Here is a 22,130-nt window from a genome sequence, read left to right on the forward strand (position 1 = left end):
TCCTGTATCAGAGCTGTACTAACCCTTTACTAGTCCTGTATTAGAGCTGTACTAACCCTTTACTAGTCCTGTATTAGAGTAGTACTAACCCTTTACTAGTCCTGTATCAGAGTAGTACTAACCCTTTACTAGTCCTGTATCAGAGCTGTACTAACCCTTTACTAGTCCTGTATTAGAGTAGTACTAACCCTTTACTAGTCCTGTATCAGAGTAGTACTAACCCTTTACTAGTCCTGTATTAGAGTAGGACTAACCCTTTACTAGTCCTGTATTAGAGTAGTACTAACCCTTTACTAGTCCTGTATTAGAGTAGTACTAACCCTTTACTAGTCCTGTATCAGAGCTGTACTAACCCTTTACTAGTCCTGTATTAGCGGACCCATAGAGCGTCTGTAGCGCATGCTAAACATTTTAGCGCCTCCACCCACCAACATCTTCCCGCGGCTGTGCATATGGGGCTTATTGGAGCAGTCATCGGTGACTGAAACTTATTATCGCGTTTATCGTTGAAGGAATGAGCGTTACACCGAGTCCTGTACTCTGGAGCGGGATCGATTTGGAGGTGGAGGGTCCATCGTGGTCTGGGGCGGTGTATCACAGCATCATCGGACTGAGCTTGTTGTCATTGCAGGCAATCTCAACTTTGTGCGTTACAGGGAAGATATCCTCCTCCCTCATGTGGTACCCTTCCTGCAGGCTCATCCTGACATGACCCTCCAGCATGACAATGCCACCATCCATACTGCTCGTTCTGTGCGTGATTTCCTGCAAGACAGGAATATCAGTGTTGTGCCATGGCCAGCGAAGAGCCCGGATATCAATCCCATTGAGCACGTCTGGGACCTGTTGGATCGAAGGGTGAGGCCTAGGGCCATTCCCCCCAGAAATGTCCGGGAACTTGCAGGTGCCTTGGTGGAAGAGTGGAGTAACATCTCACAGAAAGTACTGGCAAATCTAGTGCAGTCCATGAGGAGGAGATGCACTGCAGCACTTAATGCAGCTGGTGGCCACACCAGATACTGACTGTTACTTTTGATTTTGACCCCCCCTTTGTTCAGGAACACATTATTGCATTTCTGTTAGTCACATGTCTGTGGAACTTGTTCAGTTTATGTCTCAGTTGTTGAATCGTATGTTCATACAAATATTTACACATGTTAAGTTTGCTGAAAATAAACGCAGTTGACAGTGAGAGGACATTTATTGTTTTGCTGAGTTTATATATATATATATATTTGTAAAAACATATATGGGGGATAGGAAATGATGCCGACAATTACATTGACAGAAGCTACAATCTGTCTGCAATATCTACCCCCTAAGCACAAAGAGATCTGGGACCAGGCTAGTTAATATACCTGAGATATACAGATAAAAATAGACTTAAAGTCAGCTGTTTTTTATGGAACTGAATTGCGTGGTACTTCTATTTTAGTCTTGTAGCAGAGTAGCATTTCATTGAAATAAAATCTAAAAGGCAGAGAGTGTACCTGGTCGAGCCTCTCTACAGAGGGCGAGGAGTGGGATCTGAAGTGCTGTGGCCTCTCCTCAGAGTGTTCTAGAAGATCCTCCGCTGAGGCGGACTTCCCAGAGCTGCGGGCTGGAGCCGTTCTTTCAAAGGCCACATCGCCTCGCTGGCTCCGGAAAGCCTCGTAGGCCTTGGCTGGGACTCCCTCCAGAGGCCTGTTGGATCCAGTGGGGTATTGGTGGGAGTTGGAGACTGAGGTGGGGGCCTGGGTATGGATGTGTGGTGTGGTCACCCTGTCTGGGTGGATACTGTCCTGGAGCTGCAGACCGGGAGGCAGGGTGGAGCAGAGCCTTTCCTCACCAGACAGGCTCCTTTCTGGGCCAAACAGATCCTGGAGAGAGGCTAGGCTGGTGGTGGAGGTGGAAGAGACACTCTGGGTGTCTGTGAAGGGCTGGAGGTAGGCACTGTGGGGCCGGTGACGATGCCGTCTCTCCTCGGACCTGTCCCTGTCCCTGTCTGTCCTCCAGCCTCTCTTCCTCTCCATGTAGTCGGCCAGGGCGTCCTGCTGCAGCTGCCAGAGCTCCGGCCGGGAGAAGGCTAGACCAGCCCGGGAGCCCTGGAGGGCCTGAGGAGCCTGGGAGCTGGAGCTCAGGCTGCGACTGGTTGCCACCTCAAACATCCTCCTGCGGTCTGCCACGCTGGTCTCTGTGCCTTGGAACAGGATCTGCTGGTGCTGGGCACTCCTCCTCGGGTCAGACTCTAACCCCACCTAGAAGAGAGGCACAGAGTCAGTGCAGCCCTCCCCCCCCTGAATGGAGGGCAGTAAGGTAGCAAGGTGACATTGCATACATGAAGTAAACGCATTTCCACAACAACTAAGAGCGTTAAAAGCCTGAGACTAGAACCACACTGTAGCAGTGTAAAGCACATCTGTGCACAGATCATCTGTGATTGCGCTCATCTCAATATCGGCGGTGGTGTTTGTTGCAATGCCACCTCGCTGAGTCTACCTTTAAGTACTTTGATCCAAGATGGCGGCATCCTGGATACGTTCACCTACCTCGTGCATGCTCTCTGGCTCAGAGTACGATCTCTTCTTCTGCTCCATGGTGAGCCTCTTACGCCCACCGATTCGGGCCGGGACTGGTGGGCCCAAGGCTGGGACACTGGGGAGCTCTGGGGGGCTGAACCTCTCGGGCTTGGGGGTGACAAGGTGCCTCTCTTTGGGGGTGTGAGGGGAGGGAGAGGTGGTTGGGGCTGGGACTGGGTCTGGGGTGGTGATCGTGTGCCTCTCTTTGGGGGTGTGAGGGGAGGGAGAGGTGGTTGGGGCTGGGACTGGGTCTGGGGTCGTGATCGTGTGCCTCTCTTTGGGGGTGTGAGGGGACAGGCGAGTGGCTGGGGCGGAGGCTGGGACAGTGGTGGTGACAATGGAGGATTTGGGACCGGTCTTGGGGGCCACTGCCTTCCGCTCCAAGGATAAGTGCTTAGCGGGGACAGGAGGGGGATTGTTGTTGACACCAGGAGGGGCGTTGTTGTTGACACCAGGAGGGGGGTTGTTGGAGCTCTGGTTAGAGCTGGAGCTGATTCCCAGGTCCCTGCGTCTGAAGGAGGTGGATCGGAGCACCTTGGACTGGGCGTCCTTGATACTGTCCCTGTAGGCCCGGTTAAAGGACGTGTCCTGGATGGTCCCCAGTAGGTCCTGCAGGTCATCCCTCCAATGGAACTCTCTGCCAGAATCACAATCACTTGTATTAGCTACGCACATTAACATGTACCCGGAAGTAGACCTGGGGAAATGATTCTAACTACAATAAACTGAACAGATATAATTCACATTAGGTACAGTAGAGCAGTTACCTGTCCCTGTCATGGCCGTTCTCCTCCTGGCTCCCCAGTTGGAAGGTGCTCCTGCTCCTCTGTAGGGCCGAGACAGGGTTAGGGTCCATGGGGTTAGGCTGGTGGTGGGGGTCCCTGGAGGTCTGGGGCTTGGCTTGATCACAACTTCCTGGCCTCTGCTGCTCTGCGTAATGATGACCCTTGTGGGCCACCGTAGTTTTCCCATGATGTCCGCTAGAGGAGGAGCTCAGTGTTCTGCAGGTGCTGCTGGGGCTGCTGCTTCTCTCCAGCATGTTACGCAGGTCATCCATACCAGTACCATAGCTCATGGCCCTCTCATGGTGCTTGGGCTGAGGCTGGGGCTGAGTTGGACGGGAGGAGGAGGAGGGTCCCAGGTTGGTGTGGGTGGCATTGATGCTTTGACTCCTCTGCTTCCTCTGCTCGTGGCGCTCGAACCGGTTTACCTTCTCCAGGACAGACGGGTTCCTCTGGTGGCTGCTCCGACTCCTAGTGGAGCTCTCTGGACTGGCACAACGCTGAACCTCCACTAGGGCATTCTCTAGCCGGGTCAGGGGGTGCTCTGGGCCCCTCTGGTTCTTCTGGTGGTGGGGTGGACTGGGTTCGCTGTAGTGCCGGATGGGGGACCTGGACCTCTGGTTGTTGACTCGATGATCAGGCCCTTTGGCTGGGGTACTGCTAGTCCTGATCCGCTGAGGAACGTGGACCTTGGATATCTTAGTGGGCATGGTAGTGGGAGGCTGAGGGTCTGGATGGCTGTGTTCAGTGTGTCTGACCTGATGCTTCTCAGTGTAACTCTCTGAGCCCTGGGAATACCTGGGTAGCCTCTCTCTCCGCGGCTGGACTGGAGTGTATGGGTCCCTCCTCTCCTGGCCTATGGACTGGGCTGAGGAGGGTCTGTACACCTGACCCTGTCCATGACCCTGCTGGCTCTGCCTTCGGGAGACGGTTTGTCCCTCCCCCTTCAAATGAGACCCGGAGAGACCCAGTTTGGTTTGGGTCTCCTCATGTCCTCTGTCACCCCCTCTGTTAACAGGCTGGGCTGGCTGTTTGGTTGGAGGCGGAGCTAAGTCATGATGCTGAGGCTGGTTGGAACAGGTGACATAAGAGTTGAAAGTGTTGCTTTGGTATCCGTTCTCTACAGATACCTCAATCCCTGTATCCACACTGACCCCCACTCCTAACCCCTGGAGCTCTCTCTGTCTGCTCAGACTGCTCTCCCTGGCCAGGCCTGGGTACACACTGCTGGGGCTGGGGCTGGGGCTGCTGGTGGGCATCTGTGCATAGTGGGTCTCCGGAGGGGGCACGGGGTAGATGTCCTGGGGCGACATGAGGCGGCCAGATGTATTCTGGGGCTGAGGGGGCTGGGGGACTTGACCCACGCCCTGTTTGGGCTTGATGGTGGGGCTAGAAGAAGAAGAAGAAGAAGAAGAGGAAGAACCTTTACAACAAGGAGAAACTGGAACAAAGACAACGTACAGCAACAACAGAACAGGAGAAGCTGGAATAAAGACAACGTACAGCATCAACAGAACAGGAGAAGCTGGAACAAAGACAACGAACAGCAACAACAGAACAGGTAACTGCCAAAATAATGGAAACACTTCAGTAAATGAGGGATACAAAGTACAGTGCAATTCGGGAAAGTATTCAGACCCCTGACTTATTCCCCATTTTGTTACGTTACAGCCTTATTCTAAAATTGATTCAATTATTTTCCCCTCATCAATCTACACACAATACCCCATAACGACAAAGTGAAAACAGGTTTTAAAAATGTTGGCAAATCTATTAAAAAAAATGGAAAACAGCAAATACTTATTGACATAAGTATTCAGACCCTTTGGTATGAGACTCGAAATTGAGCTCAGGTGCATGCTTGTTTCCAATGATCATCCTTGAGATGTTTCTACAACTTGATTGGAGTCCACCTGTGGTAAATTCAATTGATTGGACATGATTTGGAAAGGCTCACACCTGTCTATATAAGGTCCCACAGTTGACAGTTCCTATCAGTGATATCTACATGTAGACAGAGCACTAACGTCAGGTACAAAAACACAGCTCCTGACTCACGCAGAAGCCAATGGATACAATAGAATAAATACCTGCTCTCAGGACTCTTCTCTATGACGGTGTGGAGCTGGCCCTCGGCACCGTAGGAGCCCTTGCCCGAGCCGGAGGCCACGGAGCCAGAGGAGTGGTACCAGGAGGAGGTGGACCCCTTGTGGAGAGCCCTGAGGGAGCGAGTCTGCTCCAGGCTGGACCAGGAATTGGGCCTCTCGTGGTGCCTGATCGCCGCGTAGCTGTCACTCCGCATGGGAGGAGCCGGCGCCCCCTTCAGGCTTTCATAGGAACTGCGGCTGGCGGATTGAGACTGACCCCAGATTGGCCCAACGCTGTGTCGTTTAGGGTTATTACCGCCGTTGCTTCCTCTACTGCTGTTACTACAGCTACTACTGCCGCGGTGACAGGTGGCCTTGCCCCCACTATGAGAACCCGCTCCGCCGGCCTCGTGGTTGCGTAGCAACGCAGTGGAGCTGACCTCGTGCTCTTGGGCACCTCCCTGCTGGGGGTCGTAGACCGTACGGATGTATCGGATGTCAGCATGCTGCATGCCCTCCGCCACGGCCCCTTCCCCTCCTCCGCTAACCCCACCCCTCTGTGGAACCGTCTCCATGGAGTATGACCTCTCCTTACTAAAGGTCGGAGTGGCCGCTAGGTACTCTGGGATACTAGAGCTGGTAGAGAAGGAGGAGTAGGCTGAGTCCCTTTTGCTGTGAAGGTGGTCCATGCTGTTGGAGGACTTGGAGGCAGACAGCTGGTGGCAGGAAGAACTGAAGAGAGGAGAGGAGAGGAGAGGAGGGGAGGGGAGGGGAGGGGAGGGGAGGGGAGGGGAGGGGAGGGGAGGAGAGAGGAGAGGAGAGGAGAGGAGGGGTAGGGAGGAGAGGAGAGGAGACGAGGGGAGGGGAGGGGAGAGGAGAGGAGAGGAGAGGAGAGGAGAGGAGAGGAGAGGAGAGGAGGGGAGGGGAGGGGAGAGGAGAGGAGAGGAGAGGAGGGGAGGGGAGGGGAGGGGAGAGGAGAGGAGAGGAGAGGAGAGGAGAGGAGGGGAGGGGAGGGGAGGGGAGGGGAGAGGAGAGGAGAGGAGAGGAGGGGAGGGGAGGGGAGGGGAGGGGAGGGGAGAGGAGAGGAGAGGAGAGGAGGGGAGGGGAGGGGAGAGGAGAGGAGAGGAGAGGAGAGGAGAGGAGAGGAGAGGAGGGGAGGGGAGGGGAGGGGAGGGGAGGGGAGGGGAGTTATTTGATCCATACTTGATTGAATGATTTGATTACATAATAAAGGTAGCAGGCTGAGACACCGGAGACAGACAGCATTACACACATTGAAAATGATTGAGGATAAAAAAGGCCCTATTAACAAGAGCAGCACCTGTAGGCTGGGTGGCCGTGGTGCTCCCCAAGGCTCTCCATACTTCCTCTAGAACTGTACTGGTCTGGACTCTTCCTCAGGTAACCTGGGTCGTAACCTGACAGGTCTGTAGTGGACGCACTGTGGAAGAGGAGAGAGATGGAAAGAGAGAGAGAGTTACATTTAAAATAATTTAGAGAGACAGCAATAGACTCATAACCAAAGAGTTGCCTGCATAGTACACTACTACTGACCAAGGCCCATATTCCCTACATAGTACACTACTACTGACCAGGGCCATATTCCCTACATAGTGCACTACTACTGACCAGGGTTATATTCCCTACATAGTACACTACTACTGACCAGGGCCATATTCCCTACATAGTACACTACTACTGACCAGGGCCCATATTCCCTAAATAGTACACTACTACTGACCAGGGTTATATTCCCTACATAGTACACTACTCCTGGCTAGAGACAGGTCACTGTCTGTCTGTGTGTAGTCTGCATGTCTGTGTGTAGTCTGCATGTCTGTGTGTAGTCTACATGTCTGTGTGTAGTCTGCATGTCTGTGTGTAGTCTGCATGTCTGTGTGTGTAGTCTGCATGTCTGTGTGTAGTCTGCATGTCTGTGTGTAGTCTACATGTCTGTGTGTAGTCTGCATGTCTGTGTGTAGTCTGCATGTCTGTGTGTAGTCTACATGTCTGTGTGTAGTCTGCATGTCTGTGTGTGTAGTCTACATGTCTGTGTGTAGTCTGCATGTCTGTGTGTAGTCTACATGTCTGTGTGTAGTCTGCATGTCTGTGTGTAGTCTGCATGTCTGTGTGTAGTCTGCATGTCTGTGTGTAGTCTACATGTCTGTGTGTAGTCTGCATGTCTGTGTGTAGTCTACATGTCTGTGTGTAGTCTGCATGTCTGTGTGTAGTCTGCATGTCTGTGTGTGTAGTCTGCATGTCTGTGTGTAGTCTGCATGTCTGTGTGTAGTCTGCATGTCTGTGTGTAGTCTGCATGTCTGTGTGTGTAGTCTACATGTCTGTGTGTAGTCTGCATGTCTGTGTAGTCTACATGTCTGTGTGTAGTCAGCATGTGTGTGTGTAGTCTACATGTCTGTGTGTAGTCTGCATGTCTGTGTGTAGTCTACATGTCTGTGTGTAGTCTACATGTCTGTGTGTAGTCGGCATGTGTGTGTGTGTGTGTTGGGGGATGGTGGAGGCCCAGTGTTGGTTGGTATTTCTGCAGCGGTAATGAATGTGATGAGGACGTCACAGCTCTGGGATCGGCACAATCGCTCTCATAGCAACGTTCCCTCATCCATGAGGATGCATTACCCTCTTCTACATTACTCTCAGAACTGAAGAGGCTGCAATGTGCCTCTCTGTCTCTCTCTCTCTCTCTCTCTCTCTGCAAATAACACTGCAACCGCATTGGACGAGCCAAGACGCTCCGAGTGGGAGTCAGAGTTGTCGTGGGAACGGTAGAGGTGAGGTGTCATCAGGAATGTCCCTCTGTAGTTGAAAGATGACGTCAATACCCACCTCCCCTCTCTTTGTGTGTGTGTGTGTGTGTGTGTAAACCTCGATAACATATAAACAAGCTGTTCTGTCCTGAATACATCTACATTACAGGCAGTTGGCCTCTGACTCTGTACCGTAACACCCTGTATATAGCCTCCACATTGACTCTGTACCGTAACACCCTGTATATAGTCTCCACATTGACTCTGTACCGGTACACCCTGTATATAGCCTCCACATTGACTCTGTACCGTAACACCCTGTATATAGTCTCCACATTGACTCTGTACCGGTACACCCTGTATATAGTCTCCACATTGACTCTGTACCGTAATACCCTGTATATAGTCTCCACATTGGCTCTGTACCGTAATACCCTGTATATAGCCTCCACGTTGACTCTGTACCGTAACACCCTGTATATAGCCTCCACATTAACTCTGTACCGTAACACCCTGTATATAGTCTCCACATTGACTCTGTACCGTAACACCCTGTACATAGCCTCCACATTGACTCTGTACCGGTACCCCCTGTATATAGCCTCCACATTGACTCTGTACCGTAACACCCTGTATATAGCCTCCACATTGACTCTGTACCGGTACCCCCTGTATATAGCCTCCACATTGACTCTGTACCGGTACCACCTGTATATAGCCTCCACATTGACTCTGTACCGGTACCCCCTGTATATAGCCTCCACATTGACTCTGTACAGGTACACCCTGTATATAGCCTCCACATTGACTCTGTACCGTAAAACCCTGTATATAGCCTCCACATTGACTCTGTACCGGTACCCCCTGTATATAGCCTCCACATTGACTCTGTACAGGTACACCCTGTATATAGCCTCCACATTGACTCTGTACCGTAAAACCCTGTATATAGCCTCCACATTGACTCTGTACCGTAATACCCTGTATATAGTCTCCACATTGACTCTGTACCGTAACACCCTGTATATAGTCTCCACATTGACTCTGTACCGTAACACCCTGTATATAGTCTCCACATTGACTCTGTACCGTAACACCCTGTATATAGTCTCCACATTGACTCTGTACCGTAACACCCTGTATATAGCCTCCACATTGACTCTGTACCGGTACCCCCTGTATATAGCCTCCACATTGACTCTGTACCGTAACACCCTGTATATAGCCTCCACATTGACTCTGTATCGTAAAACCCTGTATATAGCCTCCACATTGACTCTGTACCGGTACCCCCTGTATATAGCCTCCAGATTGACTCTGAACCGGTACCCCCTGTATATAGCCTCCACATTGACTCTGAACCGGTACCCCCTGTATATAGCCTCCACATTGACTCTGTACCGGTACCCCCTGTATATAGCCTCCACATTGACTCTGTACCGGTACCCCCTGTATATAGCCTCCACATTGACTCTGTACCAGTACCCCTGTATATAGCCTCCACATTGACTCTGTACCGTAACACCCTGTATATAGCCTCCACATTGACTCTGTACCGGTACCCCCTGTATATAGCCTCCACATTGACTCTGTACCGGTACCACCTGTATATAGCCTCCACATTGACTCTGTACCGGTACCCCCTGTATATAGCCTCCACATTGACTCTGTACAGGTACACCCTGTATATAGCCTCCACATTGACTCTGTACCGTAAAACCCTGTATATAGCCTCCACATGGACTCTGTACCGGTACCCCCTGTATATAGCCTCCACATTGACTCTGTACAGGTACACCCTGTATATAGCCTCCACATTGACTCTGTACCGTAAAACCCTGTATATAGCCTCCACATTGACTCTGTACCGTAATACCCTGTATATAGTCTCCACATTGACTCTGTACCATAACACCCTGTATTTAGTCTCCACATTGACTCTGTACCGTAACACCCTGTATATAGTCTCCACATTGACTCTGTACCGTAACACCCTGTATATAGTCTCCACATTGACTCTGTACCGTAACACCCTGTATATAGCCTCCACATTGACTCTGTACCGGTACCCCCTGTATATAGCCTCCACATTGACTCTGTACCGTAACACCCTGTATATAGCCTCCACATTGACTCTGTATCGTAAAACCCTGTATATAGCCTCCACATTGACTCTGTACCGGTACCCCCTGTATATAGCCTCCAGATTGACTCTGAACCGGTACCCCCTGTATATAGCCTCCACATTGACTCTGAACCGGTACCCCCTGTATATAGCCTCCACATTGACTCTGTACCGGTACCCCCTGTATATAGCCTCCACATTGACTCTGTACCGGTACCCCCTGTATATAGCCTCCATATTGACTCTGTACCAATATACCCTGTATATAGCCTCCACATTGACTCTGTACCGTAAAACCCTGTATATAGCCTCCACATTGACTTTGTACCGTAACACCCTGTATATAGCCTCCACATTGGCTCTGTACCGTAATACCCTGTATATAGCCTCCACATTGACTCTGTACCGGTACCCCCTGTATATAGCCTCCCCATTGACTCTGTACCGTAATACCCTGTATATAGCCTCCACATTGGCTCTGTACCGTAATACCCTGTATATAGCCTCCACATTGGCTCTGTACCGTAATACCCTGTATATAGCCTCCACATTGACTCGATCATCGATGCTTGGCTGCCGTTTGACAAATAAAAAATTATCTCACAAATTTCGTCCCTAATAATCTGGTCATGCAGGCTATACGTGAGCTCCAATAGCGCACAGATGCAGTATCTAGAACGGAGGGTCCAATACTGAAGTGGGCACACTCGCTAAATAACGCAAATTGTTTTGTGAGAAAACTATTAGTAGATTTGAAAATGCGATGTAAAGTATTTTAACTTTTATTTTTTATTAGGTACATGAGGATTTAACTGCAAAATGTATTTTTATTTGTGTTTACTACGTCATCATGTACAGTTGAAGTCGGAAGTTTACATACACTTAGGTCGGAGTCATTAAAACTCCTTTTTCAACCACTCCACAAATGTATTGTTTAACAAACTATAGTTTTGGCAAGTCGGTTAGGACATCTACTTTGTGCATGACACAAGTCATTTTTACAACAATTGTTTACTGACAGATTATTTCACTTATAATTCACTGTATCGCATTTCCAGTGGGTCAGATGTTAACATACACTAAGTTGACTGTGCATTTAAACAGCTTGGAAAATTCCAGGAAATTATGTCATGGCTTTAGAATCTTCTGATAGGCTAATTGACTTCATTTGAGTCGGTTGGAGGTGTACCTGTGGATGTATTTTATGGCCTACCTTCAAACTCAGTGCCTCTTTGCTTGACATCATGGAAAATCAAAAGAAATCAGCCAAGACCTCAGAAAAAAATTGTATACCTCCACAAGTCTGGTTCATCCTTGGGAGCAATTTCCAAACGCCTGAAGGTACCACGTTCATCTGTACAAACAATAGTACGCAAGTATCAACACCATGGGACCACGCAGCCGTCATACCGCTCAGGAAGGAAATGCGTTCTGTCTCCTAGAGATTAACGTACTTTGGTGCGAAAAGATGCTGGAGGAAACAGGTACAAAAGTATCTATATCCACAGTAAAACGAGTCCTATATCGACATAACCTGAAAGGCCGCTCAGCAAGGAAGAAGCCACTACTCCAAAACCGCCACAAAAAAGCCAGACTACGGTTTGCAACTGCACATGGGGACAAAGATCATACTTTTTGGAGAAATGTCCTCTGGTCTGATGAAACAAAAATAGAACTGTTTGGCTATAATGACCATCGTTATGTTTGGAGGAAAAAGAGGGAGGCTTGCAAGCCGAAGAACACCATCCCAACCGTGAAGCACAGGGGTGGCAGCATCATGTTGTGGGGGTGTTTTGCTGCAGGAGGGACTGGTGCACTTCACAAAATAGATGGCATCATGAGGCAGGAAAATTATGTGGATATATTGAAGCAACATCTCAAGACACAGGAAGTTAAAGCTTGGTCGCAAATGGGTCTTCCAAATGGACAATGACCCCAAGCATACTTCCAAAGTTGTGGCAAAATGGCTTAAGGACAACAAAGTCAAGGTATTGGAGTGGCCATCACAAAGCCCTGACCTCAATCCTATAGAAAATGTATGGGCATAACTGAAAAAGGGTGTGCGAGCAAGGAGGCCTACAAACCTGACTCAGTTACACCAGCTCTGTCAGGACGAATGGGCCAAAATTCACCCAAATTATTGTGGGAAGCTTGTGGAAGGCGACCTGCAACGTTTGACCCAAGTTAAACAATTAAAAGGCAATGCTACCAAATACTAATTGAGTCTATGTAAACTTCTGACCCACTCGGAATAAAGTTGTGATCCTAACTGACCTAAGACAGGGAATTTTTACTAGGATTAAATATCAGGAATTGTGAAAAACTGGGTTTAAATGTATTTGGCTAAGGTGTATGTAAACTTCCTACTTCAACTGTATGTCAAAAAGTCAATTTGATGGAAACATCTCTGGTGTTTTTATGCAGATTTTAAAATATTCGCATTAAAATCTGTCGCCAATTGGAAGGAAACCTAGCTTTACTTGGGAACACCAACAGTGTGCGGGCCTTCCTGTTCCTCATAACCTACTTTAGATGCGAAAGAAAAGCACACTAATTTAGGCGAGGTGCTGGCTAGCGGAGTAGAACACTTGAAGAAGAAAAGGGGAGCCTCACACTGCAGGAGCTCAGATGCAATCATTGAATAACCTAATGACCAACGTTACTTGATTGATTCATCACTTGATTGATTGATTGATTGATTGACTAACCTGGAGTTGAATGTGTGATGCCAGGGAGGGTCTATGGTGCCCTGGGATATCTGCGCCATGCTGGGGTCTGGCTGGCCCTCGCCTAGTTTGGTGGAGTGCCACGAGTGTGGTCTGGAGACGGGCTCGCTGCGTCTGTAGAACAGAACAGAAAGTGAGGTGTGGAGACGGGCTCACTACGTCTGAGGGAGAGAGACAGCTCAGCTAGAGGGAGAGGACTATGCATGCTAAGTCACACACATGAACTCAGTCACACACGTGAACACAGGCCTGCACACACACACACACACACACACACACACACACACACACACACACACACACACACACACACACACACACACACACACATAGCATAACAACAAAAACAGAACTATATGACACAGACCAACAATAAGGAACGCAGTACACACTCCCGGGATTTCCATAACGACAAACAACAAAGATGTACCAGTAATCATACCATGTCTTTTAGGCTGCTGGGAGATCCTTGAACTAAACATTCAAACCAGTAGAAGAAATTGAGAAGAGTGTGGGGCCTAGGATCAAACCTTGGGGTACTCCCTTGGTGACAGGCAGTGGCTGAGATAGCAGATGTTCTGACTTTATACACTGCACTCTTTGAGAGAGGAAGTTAGCAAACCAGGCCGAAGACCCCTCAGAGACACCAATCCTCCTTAGCCGGCCCACAAGAATGGAATGGTCAACCGCATCAAAAGCTTTGGCCAAGTCAATAAAAATAGCAGCACATTGCTCAGAATCAAGGGTAATGGTGATATAATTTAGGGCCTTTAAGTTGCAGTGACACATCCATAACCTGAGCAGAAACCAGATTGTATACCAGACAGAATACTATAGACATCAAGAAAGCCAGTCAAGTTTTTCCAACATTTTTGATAAAACAGGGCAAAATCGAAATAGGCCTATAACAGTTAAGATCAGCTTGATCTCCCCCTTTAAATAAAGGATGAACCGTGGCTGGCTTCCAAGCAATGGGAACCTCTCCAGAGAGGAGAGACAGGTTAAAAAAGGTCAGAGATAGTCTTGGTGATGATAGGGGCTGCAACCTTAAAGAAGAAAGGTTATGTTACATAAAGTCTTTATATCTAATAATACACATAATGGAGTTACAGCCCAGAGACCCATACTGTCATTTCATGCATGGCTCTGTTATAGTCTAATCACTGTCAAGGCTTATGTATTGTTATGTAAGCGACAAGCTGGAAGATATTAGCGTTTGGAGGGAAGCACAGGGGGAATCACAACCAACATATTAACGTAGTTAGCCAAATCAGATCGCATCGCAATGCCTCAGAGGGTTTATGACAATTTGTTGATGATTCATTACAGCTGTGAACACTGCCTGTGAATCAGACCTGGGTTCAAATAGTATTTGAAATCTTTAAAAACACTTTAAGTGTTTTCTCTACTAGTCTGTCTGGAGTCCCTTGATGGACAGGGTTACTAGCCTGTCTGTAGTCCCCCACTGGACAGGGTTACTAGCCTGTCTGGAGTCCCCCACTGGACAGGGTTACTAGTCTGTCTGGAGTCCCCTGATGGACAGGGTTACTAGTCTGTCTGGAGTCCCCTGATGGACAGGGTTACTAGTCTGTCTGGAGTTCCCCACTGGACAGGGTTACTAGTCTGTCTGGAGTCCCCCACTGGACAGGGTTACTAGCCTGTCTGTAGTCCCCCACTGGACAGGGTTACTAGTCTGTCTGGAGTCCCCCACTGGACAGGGGTTACTAGTCTGTCTGGAGTCCCCTGATGGACAGGGTTACTAGTCTGTCTGGAGTCCCCTGATGGACAGGGTTACTAGTCTGTCTGGAGTCCCCCACTGGACAGGGTTATTAGTCTGTCTGGAGTCCCCTGATGGACAGGGTTACTAGTCTGTCTGGAGTCCCCTGATGGACAGGGATACTAGTCTGTCTGAAGTCCCCCACTGGACAGGGTTACTAGTCTGTCTGGAGTCCCCCACTGGACAGGGTTACTAGCCTGTCTGGAGTCCCCTGATGGACAGAATTACTAGTCTGTCTGGAGTCCCCTGATGGACAGGGTTACTAGTCTGTCTGGAGTCCCCTGATGGACAGGGTTACTAGTCTGTCTGAAGTCCCCTGATGGACAGGGTTACTAGTCTGTCTGAAGTCCCCTGATGGACAGGGTTACTAGTCTGTCTGAAGTCCCACACTGGACAGGGTTACTAGTCTGTCTGGAGTCCCCTGATGGACAGGGTTACTAGTCTGTCTGAAGTCCCCTGATGGACAGGGTTACTAGTCTGTCTGGAGTCCCATGATGGACAGGGTTACTAGTCTGTCTGAAGTCCCCCACTGGACAGGGTTACTAGTCTGTCTGGAGTCCCCTGATGGACAGGGTTACTAGTCTGTCTGAAGTCCCCTGATGGACAGGGTTACTAGTCTGTCTGGAGTCCCATGATGGACAGGGTTACTAGTCTGTCTGAAGTCCCCCACTGGACAGGGTTACTAGTCTGCACTATTGCGACTATTCTATTGGTTCCATTGTACCAGGCAAGGTATTTTAAATGATTTCAAGTAGCATTTGAAGCCAGGTCTGCAGTGAATGGTAATGAATGGCCAACTAAACATCAGCCGGTGGGTGGGTTTGTTGGTCACTATACAAGGACGCATCGTGAAGAAGTAATCAATATTGTTTCCAACCCAAGCTGTTATCTTCTTCAACAGAAGCCCTGAGCTGTTGCTGTTTTTATAACATGTTTTTATAGCCAGATTACCAGGCTGCTACTTTGTGCTACAACACAAACGCAATAACTTAATAACAGCAACCAGGATGCAACAGTGAAACAGTGACTAACAAATACTAATCTTTGAGAAGTGAATTGTTGCTTGTGATTAACCATGGCAACCAGAAACAGCTCTTGTATGAACCAAATTTGACTGGTTCCCAGAAGGCCTTTGATGCCTTAACAGGGAAATACCAATACACTCTTTATCCAATGAGCTGCCTACACCAATACCCATACACCCTTTATCCAATGAGCTGCCTACACCAATACCCATACACCCTTTATCCAATGAGCTGCCTACACCAATACCCATACACCCTTTATCCAATGAGCTGCCTACACCAATACACCCTTTATCCAATGAGCTGCCTACACCAATACCCATACACCCTTTATCCAATGAGCTGTCTACACCACACGCAGCTTGCTTAGTACATTGTGTGCTACTGCTGGGAGTATGTTTTGTCAAGTCATCCGGTTTAAACCCTGATATTGAACCCTATTGGACATACAGAGGAGGAGAGAAGGTTGGGATAACAGTAGTGATCCTACTGAAGCTTTATTTCTCCTGTAAGGGGACATCTTGTGTCCAAAAAAACAAACAGAGGACTGAGGTGGCCCATGCCTCACCCCGTCCAAACAGGCTGGAGCTGGGCCTACTGCAGGCTGGAGCTGGGCCTACTGCAGGCTGGAGCTGGGCCTACTGCAGACTGGAGCTGGACCTACTGCAGGTTGGGACGGTGAGGCCTACTGCAGACTGGAGCTGGGCCTACTGCAGACTGGAGCTGGGCCTACTGCAGGTTGGGACGGTGAGGCCTACTGCAGACTGGAGCTGGGCCTACTGCAGGTTGGGACGGTGAGGCCTACTGCAGGCTGGAGCTGGGCCTACTGCAGGCTGGAGCTGGGCCTATTAAAGGCTGGAGCTGGGCCTACTGCAGGTTGGAGCTGGACCTATTGCAGGCTGGAGCTGGGCCTACTGCAGGCTGGAGCTGGTTCTACTGCAGACTGGAGCTGGGCCTATTGCAAGCTGGAGCTGGGCCTACTGCAGGTTAGGACAGTGAGGCCTACTGCAGGCTGGAGCTGGGCCTACTGCAGGTTAGGACAATGAGGCCTACTGCAGGCTGGAGCTGGGCGTACTGCAGACTGGAGCTGGGCCTACTGCAGGTTGGGACAGTGAGGTCTATTGTAGACTGGAGCTGGGCCTACTGCAGGCTGGGATGGTTAGGCCTACTGCAGGCTGGGATGGTGATGTCTACTGCAGGCTGGGATGGTTAGGCCTACTGCAGGCTGGGATGGTGATGTCTACTGCAGGCTGGGATGGTTATGTCTACTGCAGGCTGGGATGGTTAGGCCTAATGCAGGCTGGGATGGCGATGTCTACTGCAGGCTGGGAGGGTGAGGCCTACTGCAGGCTGGGATGGTGATGTCTACTGCAGGCTGGGACGGCCCTGAGCCACAGGAGAGTCCAGCTGCATGCTATCACTGTGTTGACAGCCAGGACAGGGGTGTGACTCCCCCTCTCCCTGGCTCAACCTCCCCCTTGTCCTCCCTTCTCACCAGAAACACTGGAGGCCTAGTTATCAACACTGCAACTTCACAACCGAACTTTCACAGTAGTCCGATTTAAGCAGAGTACGCAACAGGCATCCAGAAAAATCTAGATCAAGCTCTCCAACCTCTCCTGTTTAGAAACAACAGCTCTTCTCAGCTATGCTATTCTTCCTACTAGCTGTCTAACAGGCAGCCATCATATTTCAGAAGATCTTCTTGATCCCAAAAACCTACAACACTTAGTGTGGAATATAAACAGGAAACGATGCTATCTTCACCTTCGTCCAGCTAGAGAAACATGAAAGTAGCCATTGTTTACACCCCCATAATGATTCATCACGTAACACATATTTCTACAACATTCCAGCATTTTTTTACCATTTATCCAACTTTACTTAACAATAACAAAATCATTTAGGTACATAACAGACACATTGATCAACATTTACAACAATTCTAAAACTGCAGATAGTCCCTCCCCACACCACGCCTGAGTATGGAATCCAGTCCACAAACTGGAAATACAACACATTCTATTTAAATCCTGTGTCCCAATAAACCAGCCTCATTAGAAGACAGACCACAGACTACAGAGCAGGTGAAACCTACAACTGCAGTCCCAGTATGTTACCCTGGTACTAACCCTCCCAGTATCTTACCCTGGTACTAACCCTCCCAGTATGTTACCCTGGTACTAACCCTCCCAGTATGTTACCCTGGTACTAACCCTCCCAGTATGTTACCCTGGTACTAACCCTCCCACATCCCAGTATGTTACCCTGGTACTAACCCTCCCAGTATGTTACCCTGGTACTAACCCTCCCAGTATGTTAGCCTGGTACTAACCCTCCCAGTATGTTAGCCTGGTACTAACCCTCCCAGTATGTTACCCTGGTACTAACCCTCCCACATCCCAGTATGTTACCCTGGTACTAACCCTCCCAGTATGTTACCCTGGTACTAACCCTCCCAGTATGTTAGCCTGGTACTAACCCTCCCAGTATGTTAGCCTGGTACTAACCCTCCCAGTATGTTACCCTGGTACTAACCCTCCCACCTCCCAGTATGTTGCCCTGGTACTAACCCTCCCACCTCCCAGTATGTTACCCTGGTACTAACCCTCCCAGTATGTTACCCTGGTACTAACCCTTCCAGTATGTTACCCTGGTACTAACCCTTCCAGTATGTTACCCTGGTACTAACCCTCCCAGTATGTTACCCTGGTACTAACCCTCCCAGTATGTTACCCTGGTACTAACCCTTCCAGTATGTTACCCTGGTACTAACCCTCCCAGTATGTTACCCTGGTACTAACCCTTCCAGTATGTTACCCTGGTACTAACCCTTCCAGTATGTTACCCTGGTACTAACCCTCCCAGTATGTTACCTTGGTACTAACCCTCCCAGTATGTTACCCTGGTACTAACCCTCCCAGTATGTTACCTTGGTACTAACCCTCCCAGTATGTTAGCCTGGTACTAACCCTCCCAGTATGTTACCCTGGTACTAACCCTCCCAGTATGTTACCCTGGTACTAACCCTCCCAGTATTTTACCCTGGTACCAACCCTCCCAGTATGTTACCCTGGTACTAACCCTCCCAGTATGTTACCCTGGTACCAACCCTCCCAGTATGTTACCCTGGTACTAACCCTCCCAGTATGTTACCCTGGTACCAACCCTCTCAGTATGTTACCCTGGTGCTAACCCTCCCAGTATGTTACCCTGGTACTAACCCTCCCAGTATGTTACCCTGGTACTAACCCTCCCAGTATGTTACCCTGGTACTAACCCTCCCAGTATGTTACCCTGGTACTAACCCTCCCAGTATGTTACCCTGGTACTAACCCTCCCAGTATGTTACCCTGGTACTAACCCTACCACCAGGGGTCCCTACGTGAGATTTGGTTGGGGGCCACCCACCTCACGGCCTAAACATTTTGACGACAGAGAGAAAAACATACATTTTAAAGTTAATTTCCTTCAATTCTACACATTTTGCCATGTGGTGGAGAATATTTTTTATTTTGTTTTAAAGCACATTTCCTGCAATTGTAAACATTTTGCCATGACTTACGCCATGTTAATGGCATCTGAGTGAGAGTGACTAACAAAATCTAAATTGGGGCCCTGACGGAATGTGCCCTGAGTGAATGGTCGGTATTCGACCATGATTACTACACGTTTAGATAGCTGGCTAGACTAATTTCCCAATCTAAAACATGTTAGCTGACATGGCTAATGGAGTGACTGTCAGTGACTGACATAACAAGAGAACAAAAACTAATGATGTACAACTACATTTTGAACTTCCTCCTTGTGTATTCTACTATTCTAAGCGACCGTTTATGTCGCTTAGGGCGGCAGGGTAGCCTAGTGGTTAGAGTGTAGAGGTGGCAGGGTAGCCTAGTGGTTAGAGTGTAGAGGCGGCAGGGTAGCCTAGTGGTTAGAGTGTAGAGGTGGCAGGGTAGCCTAGTGGTTAGAGTGTAGAGGCGGCAGGGTAGCCTAGTGGTTAGAGTGTAGAGGTGGCAGGGTAGCCTAGTGGTTAGAGTGTAGAGGCGGCAGGGTAGCCTAGTGGTCAGAGTGTAGAGGCGGCAGGGTAGCCTAGTGGTTAGAGCGTTGGACTAGTAACCGGAAGGTTGCAAGTTCAAATCCCCGAGCTGACAAGGTACAAATCTGTCATTCTGCCCCTGAACAGGCAGTTAACCCACTGTTCCTAGGCCGTGATTGAAAATAAGAATTTGTTCTAAACTGACTTGCCTACATAAAGGTAAAATAAAAAAAATAAAAAATGATGCCTGGAGCTGGCCCAGCCTACCTCCAGGATGTTACCCTGGGCTTAGTCACTCTTATTCAAACGGGTCAAGACTTGAGTCAAGTCGTGGAGTCAAGTTAACTTTAGTACTAAGCCCAACTCTCAGTTTCTGTTACCTCAAACCCCCCCCCCCCCGTGTGTTACCTGGTGAAGCGTAGCACCTTGGAAATGAGTCCGGTGGCCAGGTGGTTGACGCTGGTCTCAGAAGGGGACTTGCACAGCGCCCTGTCTGACCGCCCCAGACCCCCTGTCTCTGTCCCCAGACCTACATCCCCTTTCTGTTTCCTCCAGAGCTTCCTCCTGTAAAAGACCCCAAGCAGCTCCATGGTACGGCCTGATACCCTGCTTCGTCCTCTAACGCTACCACTTACGCTACCACGTCCTCTAACGCTACCGCTCAATGCCAAACTCCAAAATGGCAGTTGGTGGGCAGAGGCCGGCGTGATAGGCTAGCGAAGGAGGTTGTTAAACAAGCACGCAATTAAACATTATTACCTCGCTAACGTATGATAAAGCATGAAATAAACATCCTGCCCTGAGATGCTCAGTACAGGGGCACTGGGAACTAACAGAGAGAGAGAGAGAGAGATAGAGAGATAGAGAGAGAGAGAGAGAGAGAGAGAGAGAGAGAGGGGGTTGGACAGAGAGAGAGAGAGAGAGAGAGAGAGAGAGGGTGTTGGAGAGAGAGAGAGAGAGAGAGGGTGTTGGATAGAGAGCGCGCGAGAGAGAGAGAGAGAGAGAGAGAGAGAGAGAGAGAGGGGTTGGACACAGAGAGAGAGAGAGAGAGAGAGAGAGAGAGAGAGAGCGAGAGAGGCCCAGAAATGAATTTGAACGCTGGGAGGGGAAACAGAACACATGATAACATGTGGTCACACATTCACAAAACAGAACAAAGACACTCTCTATGGCCCCATCTCTCCTCTTCTCTTTTTCAATTCTGTCTATGCCCAAAATGGCACCCCATTCCCTTTACAGAGCACTACTTTAGACCAGGGCCCATAACACCCTCTTCCCTGTATAGTGTACTACTTTAGACAAGAGCCATGGATTTGTTTTATCATTTACTGCATTTCTACACAGTTTAAAACTCTATTTGGAGAACAGTAAAAAACAAAAAAGAACAAGCCAAACTGACTCCAACCCATGATCACCTTGTTGTATCTTCATTCACCTCAATCAATAGGGGACTTGAACACTAGCTCAGCACTGGGATTAAACCTCTAGTCTAGTTTCATGTCAAGTCAAATAGCAGTTAAAAATAAATAGAATATCATACTCTGAGTTGTCCTTATGTTAGGTCCTGATCTGGCTATGCCATATGGCTGTGGGCTACGACTAGTTCATTTAGCAGACGAGATGCGCTTATAATTTCGTGGCATTATTTTATAGTATGAAGAATACAATTGAACATAGCAGATTAATATAGAAAGGATGTTTTCTCTCCAAATTATTTGAGGGAGTGCGCACAGTTGGGCTATTCTGTGTTGAGTTGTTAACAAAGAAAACTGCTCAATTTACAGTTATTTAATGTAACTTTAGTTGTGATACAAATCTTGGGCTGTGTGTTTTCATTCAGGCTGCGTGATGCATGAGGCACATGTTGAAAGAACTGTCCACATTTACTTTTCGTCAGCCAACAAGATCCGCAGGCCTAACGAACAGCAAAAAGCGCTAGCCTATGTCAATCTACTAAAACCCCCGTAGTACAACAGTTGACCTATTCTATTCTGTGCTAGAAATACATATTGAAACATTGTCTGGACAGCGGCATGCGATAGATCCCAAATTAATACAACCACTAGCATCAAAAAATGTTAGTATTAAATGTTGATCAACTATTAGGCTATTTCTTCACATCGTAAGTGTAGCAATGCACACACGGCAGCAGGCTAGAAGCATGAATGTTCCACGTCTGTGTGCCAGTTAGGCTCTAAACCCCACACATGAGGTGTGATACTAACCTTATAGGACTATGGGCTAGGCTA

The 22,130-nt window shown here is 48.8% G+C and overlaps 1 protein-coding gene across 5 annotated transcripts in view; it reads right to left on the reverse strand.

The window, feature by feature from the left end:
- The window catches only part of LOC110524941 (protein Shroom3), a 147,179-nt gene that overhangs the window by 30,414 nt on the left and 94,635 nt on the right, over positions 1–22,130 (reverse strand). For 4 of the 5 annotated variants that reach the window (XM_090233637.1, XM_090233636.1, XM_090233639.1 and 1 more), the window contains 6 exons: positions 13,023–13,154; positions 6,749–6,868; positions 5,431–6,159; positions 3,326–4,729; positions 2,529–3,195; positions 1,491–2,237 (listed from right to left, as the gene is read on the reverse strand). In XM_090233637.1, the coding sequence (XP_090089763.1) occupies positions 1,491–2,237; positions 2,529–3,195; positions 3,326–4,729; positions 5,431–6,159; positions 6,749–6,868; positions 13,023–13,154 (3,799 nt within the window). Of the gene's footprint in view, positions 1–1,490; positions 2,238–2,528; positions 3,196–3,325; positions 4,730–5,430; positions 6,160–6,748; positions 6,869–13,022; positions 13,155–20,289; positions 20,713–22,130 lie in introns of those variants that run through there. The other variant, XM_090233638.1, reaches the window with a different exon arrangement.

This window comes from Oncorhynchus mykiss, chromosome 5 (genome assembly GCF_057628025.1).
Source record: "Oncorhynchus mykiss isolate SJ-2025 chromosome 5, ASM5762802v1, whole genome shotgun sequence".
Lineage (NCBI taxonomy): Eukaryota > Metazoa > Chordata > Actinopteri > Salmoniformes > Salmonidae > Oncorhynchus > Oncorhynchus mykiss.